At 39.3% G+C, this 19,168-nt stretch overlaps 1 protein-coding gene across 3 annotated transcripts in view; it reads right to left on the bottom strand.

Moving 5' to 3' along the window:
- Positions 1–19,168, bottom strand: part of CDK14 (cyclin dependent kinase 14) — a 638,693-nt gene that overhangs the window by 264,394 nt on the left and 355,131 nt on the right. For all 3 annotated transcript variants that reach the window (XM_043873241.1, XM_043873240.1, XM_043873242.1), the window contains one exon: positions 18,332–18,452. In XM_043873241.1, coding sequence (XP_043729176.1) covers positions 18,332–18,452 — 121 coding nt within the window. The remainder of the gene's footprint in view (positions 1–18,331; positions 18,453–19,168) is intronic.

The following is a 19,168-nucleotide window of genomic DNA, read 5'->3' as shown; positions in this document are numbered from 1 at the left end:
TCAACGCAAATGGCTCCATTGAGAAATGTCTTTCCCAGCACCATATGCAAGGCAGGTTCCTCCTTATTATCCAGGTCCCACGTCTCACTCCTTTCCCTAGTCTGTTTCCTTCATTACACTCAAAGGATGCTCATCTGTCTTTGCTTTTGGGGGTTGTATCTCAGCCAAATAAAAGACCTCTACGATCAGGGACAAGGTTGTGGCCAGCATCTTGTCCCCAGGGCACAGAAGGGTATGTAGGTGAGGGTGGGGGATGGATTGTACCTTTATAATGGAGAAAACTGGAAAGCAGAACCTTAGTCATGTGATTAAATTAGCATCATCAGTGATAAGGCACCTGATAGCATATAGTCTTGACATGATATGACAAGAATGCCACTTGGCCTCTGCAGTCTTCTTTCCCAAAACATGAGAATAATCCAAATTGAGGGACATTCTACAAAATACCTCATATGCCTCAAAACTGTCAAGGTCAAGAAAAACAGGGACAGTCTGAAAAACTGTCATATCCCAGAGGAGGCTAGGGAAACACAGCAACTATTGACACATGTAATGTGGTAACCTAAATGGGATCCTAAAACAGAAAAAGGAAATTAGGGGAAAACTAGTAAAATCAAAATGAAGTTTGGTTAATAGTAACGTACTACTGTGGGTTTCTTAGCTGTGACAAAGGTACCATAGTAATGTAAGATGTTAACAACAGGGAAACCAGGTGAGGAATATGTAGCAAGAAGTCTTTATCATCTTCACAAGTTTTCCATAAATATAAAACTCCTCTAAAATTAAGTTTAATAAAAGTAAAAAGAAGAACAGCATCTCCTTGGGACCATATACAGAATTAATCTTTTTAAGTGGAAGACCCATGGTATTTTGGGTTTTCCCCATATGAGGAAAAAAGAACCTAAATATATTTAATAAATTTATCTTGGAATCAACACTAGCCATCTAGAATTGTGGACTAGAATGTGAAATGTCAGTTAAAGTTCGACCTTGAATAACTTGGGAAGCCAATCAGTTAAAGATTAATTAAACTAGATGTGAAGGTATTTGAAAACTGACGTACACACTCCATGGCAAAGGAACTCAAAATGACATTTATCTAAGTTACTAAATTTGGAGTAATGGTGGGGAGAGTGGAATGCAGAGGGGGAAAAAAAGAATTCCCTGGGGAAGGGGCAAGACTTTCTCTCAATCAGAGTAGGAGATATCAAGTTCAATGTCACTTCCCTGGGAAGGTTTCCTGGTCAACCAGACTAGGCTAGGTCCCCTAACTCCAACACTTCTCATATGACTTCCTCCAACTGTAATTTATTTACTTGTAAAAGTAATCATCGCTGTCATCTTTCTCAGAACAAGAATTTGCTCTTTCACTTTTAAGACACAGTTTAAATGAGTCAGAGGGGCTATCACAACTTATCAGCCCACCCAGACCTGAGTGCAGCAGGATTAGGTCATCATAGTCTCCAGCCAAGATGCAATGCAATTCAACTGATTAGTGTTTTTTTAATCACTGAAGTGAATTTTATTTATTTTTGTAAAGTTACCATAGGTTTTTAAAAAAAATTATTGGAGGGTAATGGCTTTACAATGTTGTGTTGATTTCTGCCATACAATAACGTGAGTCAGCTGTAGGTATACATATATCCCCTCCTTCCTCGTGAGCGTCCCTCCTACCCGCGTCCACATCCCACCACTGTAGGTCGTCACACAGCACTGGGCTGAGCTTCCCGGGCTATCCTCTGCTTCCTATCTAGCTATTCCTAGCTACCTCTTTTACACACGGTCATGTATATATGTCAATGTGGCTCTCTCAGATTATCCCACTTTCTCCTCCCCTGCTGTGTCCACAAGCCTACATCCTGTTGGGATGGTATGGTGCAGGATAACTACATCTTTCGACTAAAATAGGTATTAATTAGATCCATCACCTCTCATATTGAAGTAATACCTGCATTTGACACATTTCATGTGACATGTACCCAATTTCCCCAGAAAGACACTGTTACAAGATGTAAATAACCCAATAAGTGGTTATCCCACCTGCAGAAGTATAAAAATAGAACGCAAAGGTTATTATTTATCTACTTGACATGAACCTTCTTTCAGTAATCAAAAAATAAAACATTGTTCTCCTTCTTCCCCAACGAAGAAGAAGAGCCCCGCACCCAGCTCACGCTCTGACCAGGGGGAGAGCTGCCCCTTCTCATGCGGACTTCCCTCACTGAACGTTACAAGGCCTCAACTCGCGTTTGGAAAGTCATTCAGAGCCCCTGAGAACCATCTGCACTGTCAAAACCTTTGGAAAGAGGGCCGCGAATAAAGCCAGCATCGGTGCTTCCGACAGGATGACGACAGATGAGCAGAACCACGCGCGTGCCCTGCTCTGCTCAGCCTCTCTGTCGTGTCCGACTCCTTGTGACCCCGTGGGCTGGAGCCCGCCAGGCTCCTCTGTCCATGGAGTTCTCCAGGCAAGAAGACTGCAGTGGGCTGCCATGCCCTCCTCCAGGGGATCTTTCCAACCCAGGGACCAAACCTGGGTCTCCTGCACTTCAGGCAGATTCTTTACCACCGAGGCACTGGGAAAGCCCTGAGCAGAACCATTACGGAGCACAAGTGGGTTCTGCTGCCTTCCTCTTTTTCAGCACTATGAGGGCACCAGAAATCTCCTCCCAGACCTGCAAGCCTATGTGTCCACTGAAAAAACACACCTGAAGCAGTGCCCTTTACCTTTTTACGGGTCCAAAAGAGGAACTTGTCAGAATGCAGATTCTGATCCCCTAGGTCTGGGTGGAGCTCTGAGATTCTGCATTTCTAACAAAGCTTCTCAGCAGTGCTAATGTTGTTGTTCGCAAGACCAGAAAGTGAAGAGCAGGAATCTAAAGGAAACTAATTCTTTTTTAATTCTAATCTAAAGGAAAGCAATTCTGTGTTGAAAGGAGTTTTATAACTAAGATTAATTCTCTAAATATATATTCAGCATCCATCCAAGGGAACCACAAAGAAACAATAGACTAGTAAGTTAGATTAAATGCTAAACACAACCTGAATTTAACACACAGGGATGCATTACTAACTCAGAAAGGTTTCACATTAATTAACCTAATAGGTAATTTTATTTAGCCATGGTTCACTGAAATATACCATTATGCAATTAAAGCTAGTGCAAGCTGATGCACAAGGTGGCCATTTATTTATCTCTTCTCTGCTGGAATATGTTATATAATTGCAAACTAGAACAAAAAGGTTTCTTTCCCTATGAGTTTAGCTTCTAAAAGATGAAAGACTTTTTGTAAAAAATAGTTTTTGCTTAAACTTGCAAGAAAATTTATGCCACATAACAAATGTGATCTTTTCATGTTGGCATTTGCAGTATTTGAAAAGTGAAAGATTAAAAAATTACAGCCCACGTGCCCTTGGTGACTACTGAAGGAACTGAATTGATTAAACTGTCACTCATCATTTACTGCGGTTAGTGCTTCATTAGGTACAGATAGGCACAATACATCTTAGTCAAATACTTCTATGGACTACTTAGCTCTCAGGGAATGAAAACAAAACCAATCCAAACACTAGGCTGTGGATAAAAGCCCATCTCAGAGAACCTTCAGTTCAAAACAACCGACTTTTTCTATATGGGGAAACCTTAAGATTTACTTTTCAAACTAGGAAGCAAAATTTTATCTCTAAGAATGATACTTACAAAAATTAAATAAAAGCAAAGAATGAAGTGTGTGAACTAAGGTAGTTCAATGAAGCCAAGGCCCAGGGTGGCCTGCTGCTGACCAGAGAGGAGAGATCAGGCAATGGTCCAGACTGAAAGGGACCACTGCAATAACACTGACCAGAAAGATCTAGAAGCCTGGCCACCTTGAAGTACCAACTGGCAACACTGTTCATGAAGTTATAATGAGGATTTTTGCTCACACATTTTAATATGCATATTTCTATGTCAATAATATTTTAGTGTGTGTATTCCGGTACACATATATGCATTTTAGTGTATGTGGATGTGAGTATATACATACTTTTTATATATTTGTATATAAATATATGTAATATATGTATTAAATATAATATAGAGATGTATACTTAAAATATATACATACATATATATATATTTTTAAATTGAAGTACAATCTCTTTACAATGTTTTGCTGGTTTCTGATGTACAATGAAGTGAGTCAGCTGTAGTTTACGTACAAGCCTACTCCCTTGAATCTTCCTCCCACCCCGCCATCCCAGGCCTCCAGACCATCACGGAGCACTGAGCTGACCCCCCATGCCATACGGCAGCGTCCCTCTAGCTTTCTATTTCACACATGGTAATGCATGCATGCCAATCCCACTCTCTCAATTCGTCCCCCCTTCCCCTTCCTCGACCCCTGTGTCCACCTCTATGTCTGCCTCTCTGTTCCCGACCTGGAAATAGGTTTCATCTGTACTATTTTCTGAATGCCATATCATGCATTAATATAAGATAGTTGTTTTTCTCTTTCTGACTTACTTCACTCTGTATGATGGTCTCTAGGTCCATCCGCTTCTCTACAAATGACCCACTTTTGTTCCTTTCTATGGCTGAGTAATCACAAAGCTGTATTTTTGCTTTCTGGTCCAGTTACCTCAGCCAGAAATCCAGGGATCATCTAAAACCCTTGCCCTTCCCTTATCACTCTCATTGAATCAAGTTCTCACCCCCCAACTATTTCTAAATATTCCTCCACTCTGGTTTCCACCCACTTTCCCCCTCTCTCCGTTTTTTCCCTTTTCTCTATCTGCTTCTTAAACTGTCCCTCCTCCCTACCCACAAACACCAGCGGCTTCACTTCTTGGTGGGGTATTTTTGTTCATGACCTGGCCAATGTGTCCTCAGCTCTACTTCTGTCAATGGCTTATTACACCATTTTTCCTTCTGATCTTGAAAGCATGGAAGGATCTTTGTCATCTTTATAAGCCCCAGGACCTAACCTGGTGCCTGACACAGAATAAGTGTTCAATAAATATCTTTCAAATAAATGAACTGATGAATGAATTAAACAAACTATTCTGAGGAGGGAACAGAAGCAACTGAAATAGAGATAGGAATTTGATTTAGAACCAATATCACGATATAAAATTAAACAGAAAAAAATCAGTTCAGTTACACCAAAATATCTAAACCCAAATTTCATTTATGTCACTCCAAGGGAATTCCAACCGTCTCCATGGAAACCTCTGGTTCGGCAGTACAATTTATTTGATTGCTAAAATTTAGGGACAGAGGGGCTTTAGAGAATTCTTAAGACAATGACTTGATTTTTACATGTAAATAAACCGTATTGCATGTTTAAATGTCAACCCCAGAACCTGAAAATGTGACTCAGAGTCCTGGGTCAGTGAACATTAAGCCACACTGCCTTCTCCAATTAGAACATGTTTTTTTGTTTGTTTGTTTGTTTTTATTTATTTATTTATTTTTTCAGTGGGTTTTGTCATACATGGATATGAATCAGCCATAGATTTACACGTATTCCCCATCCCGATCCCCCCTCCCTCCTCCCTCTCCACCCGATTCCTCTGGGTCTTCCCAGTGCACCAGGCCCGAGCACTTGTCTCATGCATCCCACCTGGGCTGGTGACCTGTTTCACCATAGATAATATACATGCTGTAGAACATGTTTTTATGCGCTCGATCTGGTCAGATTAAAAAAGAAGAAACAGAGACGGCAAATTCGTTCTCAAGCCCGGTAACAAATGCTGAGAAGGATAAAGATAAAATCAAAAGGAAAGCCTCCAAAATTAAGGTCTGGGCAGAAAATAACAAGAAAACTACCCTTAAAAACTGAAGTCTATCACTGTTGATAGTGTACAGAAAATAAGATGGGGGTTCAAGAATACTTGAAAGTTGAAAACAGGAGTCCACAGACAAGGAAAACTCCAGAGATTAACTCTTAAAATAAGAGCCACAGGCTACACAGGTAACTGGGAATATTCAGGCTAGTTATATCTAGAAACCAGTAACAATCAATACAAAAATGTAAATGAGAAAGGCCCTTACTGAGGACTACAATAGGGGGAAAAAATGTAAAACTCAACATATTGCATCGAATAGCTGAGAAATATTATTTCTTATACTATGGAACCATATAGGAAGACAGAGGTTCCATTTGATTAGTCATTTAAAATTCTACCACTGAAAGCACGTCTCCAAGGAATAACTGTAGACCAGGCAGGAAAAGAAAAAGCCAATTAATAAGCCTCACACATCTTTAATTTCTGTTTATATGACAGCTGAGGCAGAACAAGGAAGTCATAAGATTTCTCCCTCCAAATGTATTTATCATCCTGAATAATGTGGGGAATTAGGAAAAAATTATTTGTGGGCAATTATCTTAAAGATCAAAGCAAATGACACATTCAAGCAATCTTTTTAGAGAAACTATATCTAGCAAATCACAAGGACAAATCACTGCTGAAATCGTCATGTAAACTGCTCCCCTGAAAGAATTCTGAACTTTAATTTACAGAGTGTTAAGTTGATATATTTAGTTCTAGTTATCAAATGGATGGCACAGCTGGACTTGGACAGTCGATGGTTAAGAACGCTGGAATGAGCACCACTTAGATATACAACTAGATGGATGATATTTGACAATGAAATGATTGATAACCATCTGCCATGACAACCATCTTAGATGATATATGGAAGACCCAAAGACAAAAACCTTCCCACTATAAATCCTCATTGTCTGATTTTTGGTGAAGTCTGTGGGCTTCTCGGAATATACTCAAGGACCACTTGGCCTGGAATGTGACTGTACAGATCAGACGCTGCATACAATGTGGATGGTGTCCCCTGGAGTGGTATCATGCTTAGTACCGGGGGGTACTGCTTGAGGGCAGGGACCGGGTCTTTTTCACTATTGAACCTCTGGACATTCTGTAAGGTTTTGTTAAATGAATGAATGACTAAAGATCATCATGCTGTGTAAGGGAGATCTTTATGGGAAGGGGGCTACTCTGGGGGGATTCTAGAAGCTCTTTTTCCCTCTGTGCCCCCACCAACCAGCTACTATGAACAGAACAACCAAGAATCTTCAGATTTGGGAGGCAGGGGTATAAAATGGCCACAAAACTAAAATAAAATTATGGATTGATATCATTAGGTAGCTAAAATTCTGAAACAGCTTCTAAATTAAACATGCCAGGATTAAATATGACAGACAAAAATGTATATAGTTGATCTAATAAAGGTTTTCAATTTGTTGAGTCTACGTTAGGCTATGAATATATTCTGTCTCCAGAAGCAAACATGGTGAAAGCTAGCTATCCAGGAAGAACCACTGAATTATCAATGAGAGAGAACAGAAACGGTCTGCCAAGCTCTGCAGACAAGGCAATTATGTGAACGTCTCATTCTTAGAATTGTGCTGTCTCACATGGAAATACAGAGAAATATAAAATGCCGTAGCAAAAGATGAACAATCCACATGTGTAGAGGAAAACAGGAAGCTACTCAGATTTGGTCCTCAGTAATGACTAAGTCCCTTAGACTGCATTTGTCCCTTAGACAGACTATACTTAAGACGGATGGTAGTTAAGTTTTGTTTTATATTTTAATGGAATTTAAAGCAGGCTCTTTCTTGGCCACTGATAGTCTAGTTTAGTTAAGTTTGATTTTAATCCTTTTTCAATTATTGTACTATTTCTTTATTTCTCCAGTGATATATTTGATTAATAAGAATCTAAGTACATTACATTTGAAGAGCAAAACTAAAAGAGAAACACAAATATTCAAGTTTATCAATTACATAATATAGTCTAAAACCAAGAAAGCTGCCAGTATATTTAAACTACATTAATTCATACAGCAGAATACCAGTAAATGAAAATGTGATTTCTAACTAAAGTACATGCTAGATAAAGTAGCACATTAATTCATGAATGTTATGACCACACCAAGTCCCCATTTTCGTCCTTCAATGAACAGTTCTGACACCTAAATCCCTTTTCCAACAATTAAGTTTATACAAGCTTCTAGCTTCTCTCCAATCACATTTCCATTCAATCATATCCTTCTTGTGCATGTAAGTTAACAGCCGACCTTTTTACCCTTATTGGATTAGAAAGTTTGTATCGACTGGAACACTTGCTGAGTTATTCTAGTTGTTTCTGCTTGTTTTAATAGTAAGCTCACGTTGGATTCACACATGCTGTTGATCCAAAGATCATACTTGTTGTAATCACTTCTCTCAATTCATGGAAAATTTTTATCTTTTAAAAAATCATCACTGCACTTTCTATTCCTTTCCATCATTAGCTTGTCAGAAAGTACACGGCTGTCTTTCCGTGTTTGTTTTCCTAACAAAGCTGTCATGACTGCATTCACAGTTAAATGGCAAGGATTACAAATTCCCACCACCACACGAAGATGCTGGCAGCCAAGAGGCTCCTGCCTGCCTTGCGCTGTTTGACTGGCTCCGACTCATCAACACTTGAAACTCAAATCTGCACCCAAGAAAAACCACAATTCTCTACAGGATGAGGACCCGAGCAGTCAACTGTCCATAAGTAAAGCTGTGGATATTAAATTAACAAGAGTAAGACAGTTGGTAAAATGTACACAAACCCTGCCGTCCTGCCCCCCAAAGTGAATGAAGTATCAGTTAAGGAATAACATTTTAAACAAGGATAAAATAGATGCAAGAGATGAGACACAGGAGACGCGGGTTCACATCTTTGGGTCACTAAGAATCCCTGGAGGAGGGCAGGGCAACCCACTCCAGTATTCTTGCCTGGAGAATCCCAAGGAGAGAGGAGCCTGGCAGTTACAGTCCATGGGGTCACAAACAGTTCGACACAATGGAAGTGACTGAGCACACGAAATAGATAAGGAGACACAAGAGGATGAGAGAATTTTTTTCAGCTGTGAACACAGGTGTGGCTATCTAGGTAGACCATAGGCAGTTATAACTCCCCAAGTGACAAGAGTATTCACGTACAGCAATCTACAAAAGGCCCAGGGCCTGGAGACTCAGTTGTAGAAAGTGTGACGTGAATCCACCTCTGGAAATAAGGTGGCGGACTGAAGTGTGTACAGAGCAATCAACCCACATGCCTTTTCTGACCATGTCTCCCCCAGTCCACCAGCAAGACACCCGGTGTTTATCATCTGGAGAAATTAAATCCAAAAAAGGCTCAAATTGAGGCTAAGTGGTGAGAGCAGGGTGAGGCAGAGCTGGAAACGGGGAAATTAAGTAAAAAACATGTTTAATTGATCTGCGTATCTACTGGCACCAACAGAAAAAGCCATAGTCAAATCTCACTTTTGGAGACTTCCCTGGTGGTTAAGTAGTTAAGACTGCACTCCCAGTGTGGGGGGCACAGTCCTTGGTCAGGGGGCTAAGATATCACTTGCCACACAGTGCAGCCAAAATAAATAGATAAATAAAATAAACAGCAAAGCTCATTATCAAGCAATTTCAGAATACCAGGGTTAGACAAAAGAACTTAATACTTTCCAGAGAGAAAGTATAATGAGGCACATAAATGATGGCAAATCTGAATGGAATCAGACTTTTCAGCAGCAAAACTAGAAGTTCTGAAGAAATTAAATAACACATTCAAAATTCTGAGGAGGGGGGGAACTCATTACATTCTCATCCAAAGTATTATCAGTCATGTGTGGGAGCTGAATAAAGACATTCTGAGAAAATCAAGAATTTGAAAACTTGCATCTTTCACATATTCTTTCTTAGGAAACTAAAGGGGGAAGACAAGGAATCCAGGGAACAGAGAATCTAGGATCAGTGAAGGTCAGAAGGAAAATGAATGGAACCCAGGACAGACTCTAATGAATTTACTACTTACAGAGGTGTAAGAGAATGAAGAAGACATATTGACACAGAGAGGCTAGTAATAGCAGGAAGTCATTACCTGCCTTATAATGAAAAGCCATTATTGACCCTAGGATCAAAAAGGTCAGGTGTCATTGAAATCTACCGACAGCTACAGGGGCTTCCCCAGTGGCTCAGCGGGTAAAGAATCCACCTGCAACGCAGGAGACGGAGGAGACATGGGTTCGATTCCTCGGTTAGGAAGATCCCTTGGAGAAGGAAGTGGCAACCCACTCCAGTATTCCTGCCTGGGACACACCATGGTCAGTGGAGCCTGGTGGGCTACAGTCCAGGGGGTCAGAGAGAGTTGGACATGTCTGGGCATGAACATGATTCACAGCGAGAGCCATGGAAGAGGTACTTTGTCACAGAAATTGCAGTTAGCCATTCCCAGAAATATGGTTTAAAGCAGGGAAGAAGTAAGGATGAATACCCAACCCTCTCACATGCCCTTTGCCTGAACTCAGCTGGACACCAGTAGCAAAGGCAGCTTGGAGGCGGTATCCGTTAGTGGTCAGCCGTCTAGGACATAGGTCAGGGCAGAAGGAGGTACAGAGCAGATATGGCAGAAGACAGAAAATAACAAACTAAGGACCTGTAACAACAGCAGAGAGTGTAAACAGAAGTCCTAAAATGAGAGCTATTCAGCTGTACTAAGGCAAAAAATCACACAGACAAGAGAGGAAGGTCTTAAGGCAAAGGGTGGGAAAGGGAGATGTCAAGACAACTAAATGGGACTGACAAATTTGCTGATGCGTTTGACCATCTGGAAAATATTTTTCATGTGTAACTGACACATCTTTTATGCCTATAAATAACAGCAGGGACAAAGACAATGAAACTAAAAAAAATCAGAGACAATTACAAAGTTCAAGAAGAGCAAAACATCGTACAAGAAAGGATACATAATCATGAATACTACATGACTTCACCATGAACAATATTTACATATTAATATTTCAAAATGTGATATAAATTCTATATTGACACAATGAGATGACGGTGGAGTGAGGGAAGGTTGATGGAAGAAAGTTAAATCTCTGTCTACTATACACCTACTTAGTAGACATGTCTAAAAGAGTAAATGAATGGGTAGCAATATAATTATTTAAGACATATGGAGACAGATATTAAAAGAGTTGAAAGTAGTAGTTGCTTCTGAGAAACAGGATCAGAGGGTGAGCAGGAGTGGGGCAAGAGATGGCTGCTCATTGTTATCATGGCAACTATTAGTCACTGGTTATAACTGATGAACCGAGGGCAGGAGGAGAAGGCAACAGAGGATGAGATGGCTAGATGGCATCACCAACTCAATGGACACGAATCTGAGCAAATTCTGGGAGATAGTGAAGGACAGGGAAGCCTGGCAGGCTATAGTCCATGGGGTTGCAAAGAGTTGGACAAGACTGAGCCACGGAACAACAGCAACTAATGTAGATTTAATTATCAAAGTGTTCTGATTTGGAAACTGAAGAGAAGGGTAGTTAAGGAACTTCGTCAACTGTGTTCACACAATTAAGGAGAGGCAGAGTCAGAACCTAATTTGGGCTTTTAATGTGTTTTCTGCTATAACACGGCCTCCTTAAACAGCAAACCACTGCTAGTTGCCAGAAACAGAGAATCAACTTGTAAATGAAAAAAAATGCACCACTTACAAAACATAAAAAGTACTAGTAAGCATTCAGTATTTTCCAAATGTTGAGCACTAACATATATTTACAAGTTAAATGCATGGGTGCACACACAGACACACACACAGACATACACATACAGAGCATCCTGGGCCAAATTTCTCTCAAGTCTCTAGGCACAGGCAGTATCTTAATCTCACTAAAACCAAACACAGCAGCTTCTAATTCTTTAATATATCCCATAGCACCTGTCCACAGCATACTTTAATAGACATGCAAAATATCCAGCTTGGCTGACACACCATTTTCAACATTTATGGAGTCGTATATTTCTTAAAGAAGTTCCCACTTACCCATCTCTTGCTATTCTCATCAACCAGTGAGGCAACTGAGTGTGCCAAGGGCAAATCTTAGTAACAGGAAAGTTAGTCATTGCAATCGGCTATTTAAGAGTCATCCAGTGACCACGCTAATGTACTGAGTTCTAATATAGTGAGTCCTCTGGTGCGTCTTGCATTTTATAGCGCTGTTTGAGCCTACACTCCTGCTGCCAGAGTAGTGTATATTTTGGAATTTTATGTCAGATCTTCCGTTTTCCCAGTTGTTCTTTCAGTCAGCCTAGTAGTGTGCACTTCCATTCGACTCTTTCCCTTTAGGTATCTCACACATGGCCTTAACACTTAATTTCCATCTGCAATACTGCTTTGTGAACTCGGAAATCAATAAAAACATCTGAGGTAAGCAAAAAAAAAAAAAAAAAAGTCATCCAAACACCAGTTGTGGGCAACCAATTACTTGGCCAACTTTGATGCAAATAGGGGATTTTTTATTTGTTTTTAAAATATTTAGTAGTGAAATATACATACAACGTCTCATTTTACATGTTATGATTCAGCTAACCCATTATATAAGTGACCAAATATATTCACTGAAAACACACATAGATTCTCTCTCTCACAGAAACGCACACTGATAAACAACGTGGGATGTAATAACCATAACCACGTAAACTTTTGAGAGGCTAAGAGAACTGGTTCCCATCAGCATTTGAAAACCATCACTAAAGACAGCACTTTGGCAGCCACTCCATACTCACAACAATCTCATATGAGAGATCTGTACTTTTGGAGATTATCTGTCATAAAGCAACGGAACAGAACTTTGCAGCCAGCTTTCCTTGGGTGTGAAGCAAGCACTCACGTGCACTGTCTCTTCTGACCACTAGTATTTAGCAAATTACTGCTCCAGCGCCATGAGTAAGATGACCACAAGTCACAATTGCTGCTGCTGCTGCTAAGTCGCTTCAGTCGTGTCCGACTCTGTGCGACCCCACAGACGGCAGCCCACCAGGCTCCTCCGTCCCTGGGATTCTCCAGGCAAGAACACTGGGGTGGATTGCCATTTCCTTCTCCAATGCATGAAAGTGAGAAGTGAAAGTGAGGTTGCTCAGCTGTGCCGACTCCTTGCGACCCCATGGACCACAGCCTACGAGGCTCCTCCATCCATGGGACTGTCCAGACAAGAGTACTGGAGTGGGGTGCCATTGCCTTCTCCAAAGTCACAATTAAATCCCTGTTTTTTTTTTTTTTTTTTTTTAGGCAACGGGCTGGACCTCAGTTTCGATGAGGAGACGGTAGTGAGTTCTCACTCATTAAATCCCTGTTTTATATACGCTGTCCTAGCAGAATTATTATTAACTCTGAAAGGTATCCTGGTATGGACAATATACGCTATGGTCATCCTACTTCTCAAGAATTTCAATAGTAAAAGTGGCTCAGAAACCATGGTTGCCACCAGCAGTTCAGCCTTCTCCTCCCTCCCGCCCCCAACACCCTCCTGACTACCTCTGTCTTCTGTTTCTGTGGCATTGCCCTGTCCATGGCAAGACCAGTAAGTCATTTGGATCATGTATTATTTAAGCAGCTCTCAAGAGCTCTCAAAGAGATGTTACTTTGCACAGTGACTAATTTGAATCCTCCTTGGTCTTATGATCTGATTAATTAGAAAATGTGTAAATAATGTGGACAGTTAGATGACTTTATGTAGCCCATGAAAAATTCTCATTTTTACCAGCATTCTTTTTCAAATGGATACATTCATTTTAGCAGAAGTGGTAAATGAGTACTGGTTAGGAGTTGGGAAAATACTTGCCAGTATAGATATTGGTCCCATGAAACTGTATCCATCCAATGAGTCAAGTCTTAAGTTTATTTCAAAAAGCCTCCATTCTGAATAAAATTGAGAGGCAAGCCATCCACTTGGTTTGAAGCATGCAAAGGACCCAACATGACTCAGAGCATAACCTAAGTTCTCAAAGAAGTATTTTACTGACTTGTGTTTTGGAATCACTTTGTTAGTAAAATGAAAAAAACAGTTGCTTATAAATCATCTTAGGAGACTATGTAATATGTTTCAGGGAGAAAAGGTTTTGGAGTGGGTTAGCTCTGAGTTGAATGCTAACTCTATTTACTAAATATATGACTTTTATTATTCTATTTAGTCTCTCTGGGTTTTACTTTCTTTCACTTTATCATGGAACAGTAGGTAAGTAATTAAAATGTATAAGAGGTATAGAAGATCTTATTTACAAAGCAGAGACAGAAAGGCAGAGAGCACAAACATAAAGATACAATGGGGAGGCGGGGCAGGGGATGAATTGGGAGATTGGGATTGACATATATACACTATTGATACTATGTACAAAATAGGTAACTAATGAAACCTGCTGGACAGCCGCAGGGAACTCTACTGGAGGCTCTGTGGGGACCTAAGTGGGAAGGAAATCCCAAAAAGAGGATATACATACACATGTAGCTTATTCACTTTGCCATACAGTAGAAACCAACACAACATTGTCAAGCAACCATACTCTAGTAAATGTTTATAAAAAAAAGAGTATTAGGACAAAATAAACACTGCAGATTTTTTTTTTAATGTATAAAGGAGCTTAGAATACTATTTGGGTCCAAGAAAAGTATCTCTTATTATTATCTTTGTTATTACTAATGCTAAGACTCAATTATTATTATTACTACTACTTGCCAATTACTCAAGATATTACCTCACATGGAACACATTTCTTTTCTGGGTGGGCACTACAGTAGGATTCATTTATGATTCTTTCTCTTAAAACACTGGTCAGCAAACCTGAGTCCTTAGGAAACTTTATTACATAAATATCCTTTGTTCAGGAGAGATTCTTAAGGATGAGGGCAGAACTCTATATTGCCAATATGTATGGTAATTAGGCTTCTTTAATAAAATGCAATGCTAAATGGCCTTATAATACTCAATAAATAGGCAATTTCTTCTCTGATATATGCAAAATCAATTTTGATGCAGACATTTTTCTATATATCAAGATCAGTACGGAAATTTTTTTTCTAACCACCCAGCTGCTACAATGTTAAATAAATTGATTTTAATCCTAAATCAGAGATGTAATAGAGAAAGGGTGATTTAATATGCAATCTCATTACATTTGACAGGCTTATTTATAAACGACTCGCCCCACATTTTGACAAGCATAGTTAATATGTTAATTAGCTTTGAAAAAGATGATGAAAAGGAGAGACTGACATGCTACTGGGGAGCATGGAATTGACACAAGGTGGTACCACTATATACTGTGGCCTCTCCCAAAAGCAACATGATCTTGATGAGATATTTATTAGCTACAGATAATTTTGCCACCCTATGTTAAAAATTAATCCCTTAAAACAATCCCAAGTGACCTATTGCTTTAGAAAACAAATGCCACTCTAAACATATTTATGAGCTTCTATAAAGCAATATAAAGCTTATTTAGAGCAATGACCTCGACAGCTAGAGCAGAACTCCTTGACAAGGGAGGGACTACACAGATAAGCTCACTGGCACATCTATACTTCTCTTAATGTGGTTTTCAGTACTTGGTAAGCCTTTTTGGTTTAGAAGCTTAAAGATGATTTCCTATGCCTGGACTTAAACAAAGAATTATAAAATCCAAGAATTAAGGGAAGTCCAGACAAAGTCCAATTTGATTCCTCTGTTTAAATCCTCCTTCATGGAGGCAGTCAAGGAAACAAAAACTACCTTTCCTGATGAGTTCTCAAACTGCCCAGTATATCTATACATCACCCACATGCTGGAGACCTAGAGTGGTAAATCCAACGGGAGAGCTCTGATTTCCATCACTTGCTGCCAATGTCAATGCATAAGTGTCTTCATTAATATTTTTATTGCCTGAAGCTATTTAAACAGAACACTGGAAACTGTAACACTGTGTAGGGATCGTTAGTTTTTAGTCACTACCCTGCTGCCCCAGGATGGTAAATGAACTGTAAAACAGGCCTGAATCCACTGCCACCTGCCTCCCCACTGTTGTCAGTGGGTTAATATTTCCACTGCTCTGTGGTGCAGCTGAGCCAAGATTCAGCTACAGTCCCATTTCTAGATCTTTCAACACCCAGCATCAAGGTCACCAATGATGCAAAAGTCAGCGCCCTCTGAACGTTTCTCTGACTGGAAAAATACATACATTCTACCTGGAAAACAACAAAACGGCTGTTAGAAAACGGCTTGGAATGAAATCAGATTCAGAGTGAGAGGCATAGTACAGACACAACTCAGAAATGAACAGCCAATAAGTGTGGGAAAGTGCTCCAACATAACACATTTATTTTTTGTTTTTTTTGGCAAAGAATAATCTTGGCATGCAGACAAAAGGGCATTGGGGTCTACTATTCCATATCAGTTTTCCTCCCTTCCACTTAAATTACAGTCTTCTTCTTAGGCTTCATTATGTCTCTGTTTAAAGCAAATTGGCAGAAAGCAACCAAACCTTCTTCCTTAAAAGGATGGATAACAACAGGCATACACATGTGAAAGAAAGGCTGGGGTTGGGGGCGTTGGAAAGACACAGCCTGGACATCAAACACTACACCAGAAACAGACATATTAGCAAGTCATAATCCATGTAGTTCTTTGCTCTTTACAGAGCACTTTCAAAGCTTTGGGAAAAATTAGCCACTAGTGTGGAAAAAAATAGCTTCTCCCCATTCTAAGGGTAGAGCCTGAAGTGCCCTGCCAAGCAACTAAGACAAGACTGGCTCCAAGTCACAAATGTTTCCAAACTATGTTCTGTTAGCAGAGTCCTTGACTGACCTCACTGAAAGACAATCTAGAATTTCTATTCTCAAAAAATGGAGAAAAACACTCCCTAACTCAAGAATATTAAGTAATGATTATTTGCATAGCCAACTTGCAACTTTAAAGGCAGGAAGGAGGAAGGGAATGAGACAGTAACTGATACTCAGATGGATGCATTCATTGACCTTTACTTCCAATCTTTTCCTTCATTAAAGCTAATGACCAAAATAGCTGTTTTGTTCAAGCCCCTGCTTAGCTTTGGGGGAAAAACAAACAAACAAACATCTAATTGTGTAAACAATTGTCAAAAAAACCAAAAAAAAGCCAGGAAGTTTGATGTAAAAAATGGATTAGCTCGGCTCCTTAATGATAGACGGTCATCTTTATTCTCAGTGTTTTAGAGTTTGCATTTACAATGGTATTAGATTTATTATAAGGCATTACAAAATCTATGGCAATAGATCTTAGGCTGTTTGGTGACCCAGATTCTTTTATAGCTCTATTGAAAGCTAGAGATCTACATCTCATAAAAATAAATATACCCATGTGTACACGAAATGTTGCATAGATTTTCAGTGGCTTCACAGACCCCCAAATCCCATGTCTAAGGGAGTTGCTGGAATCTAAATTAAGTAAACCTATACTGTTTGCCTTACATCACAAGAAACTTCATTGTTTTCTCCCCATAAAGTGTTTGGATCAGAAACATCAGGGAAGACAGCCAGGCCATATCACAGCCTAATTAACTAAAAGCTGAGATTGCCAAGGGTAGAGCGGTGAAGTAACTACATGGCAACAAGATAAATGGCACATGCTGCAGCTTTATTGAGGTCATAAACATTATGTGAACATGCAGCTGAATTCTCTATGTGGGGCATCATCATTCATGGAAGAGGATTCCTGCTATTAAAACACTATGTGCTATATGAACTGTTTTACTTTAAACACAACTATGAGTCTAGAAAAGGAATTTTTCTATTAATAAATAACATTTTTAACATTCACTATTAAGCCTTCCCTGGTAGCTAAAAAGAAGATTATTTCCTTATTTGAACTAGATCATACTAGACTGGAAACTCATTAAAGTTCATCATTAATAATAATCATACATTAAATCTCACTGGTCTTTGGGCCTCCTCTAACAGATTTTTAAGTTATGCTAAACCATTGTGCAGAACTGTGACTCTACTGGAATTAAACTTACTCTGACGTTTTTAAAAAAGTGATTGTTCTATTTCATCTTGAATAATTGGCACCAGCAGTTTTCACGGTTATACTATACCAAATTTAGTACCTTATAGTTATAGCAAAATGTTCAGACCATTTATCTGAATATTGCTGTGAATTTAAACATGCTTCTACTACTTCCAACTCATACTGCTGTTTGGAGATATATACTCCCTTGTTATAAAACAAAGTCACAAATTAAGACCGTAAGGGAGAAAATCACTGAACTGACAGCTAGAAAAATGTCTCTGCCCTTGTCCATCAAGAACCATTACCAGACACCATCTGTAAGAGAGCCCCTGATTAGGGAACATTCCCAATTATGTTTTCAGAAACTCCAGCGGTACTGCCACACACAGGCAAACGCTCCAGTACCATTAATCTTCATTCAGCCTGTTAGGATGTTTGTCTAGGCTTGACCCAGACCAAGCGCTACGGATAAATTAGCCAGAGCAAAGCTCCATTTCTCACCACATGTCAAGGCAGGTGGAATATTCTGTCGAGCCCAAGAGGACATCTGGAGGTCTGTACCACAGGGTAACCACTTCATTGGAGTATGTGTGGCTAGGGACGGATTTTGCTCTTGCAAGACCTGTGGGTTACAGGGAACATAAAGAAGTTTAATAGACATTAATGGTCAAAGTAATTTAAATTTGGATGTTCACAGTTTTAAAAGGTCAAACGTGATACTATAATACAGAGTCACAAATGCAATGTCAAAGTTACACAAAAGGTTGGGGAAAGCATATTTTGGTCTACCTGTTTCAAATACATTCTAATAACCAATAAATCCTTTATATTTCCTAATAAAGCACTAAGAACCTAAAAAAAAATCCCAAAAGAGTAAACAAATGATTCATAAACTATTAGATATTATACAGAAGCTTAGAAATCTCCTGGCTTTCCAAAGATGGTTTCATGGTACTTTGCTTCTGACAGTTAAAAATAAGTATTATAAGAAAAAGTTCCAAGACTGAGTAACTTTGAGAAAAGATGGTTTAAAAAGTAAAACAGGTCTGTATACTGTGAGACTTCTCAGTGCCCTTAATTTTTTCTAACATGTATTATGAATCCGAAAGAAGAGAATATGACTCTTTTCTCAAAAGTTTTTTCCAAAATTTCTTTTGGTTTCAGTGTTCTATCAAACACTAAGAAATGCTTATTCAGGAGTGTCATTTGAAACACATAAATAAATAATTATAAAGGAATAGTTACTAAATCTGGTACACAGAGATGAGATATCATGTAATAAAATGAAAGTTTTCTAAGAAATTGGGAAAGTGGTCAAAATAATATATCAAGTGATAA

Source organism: Cervus elaphus, chromosome 18 (genome assembly GCF_910594005.1).
Source record: "Cervus elaphus chromosome 18, mCerEla1.1, whole genome shotgun sequence".
NCBI lineage: Eukaryota > Metazoa > Chordata > Mammalia > Artiodactyla > Cervidae > Cervus > Cervus elaphus.
Note: the sequence above shows the minus strand (reverse complement) of the source record. Positions and strands in the feature narration are given on the sequence as shown.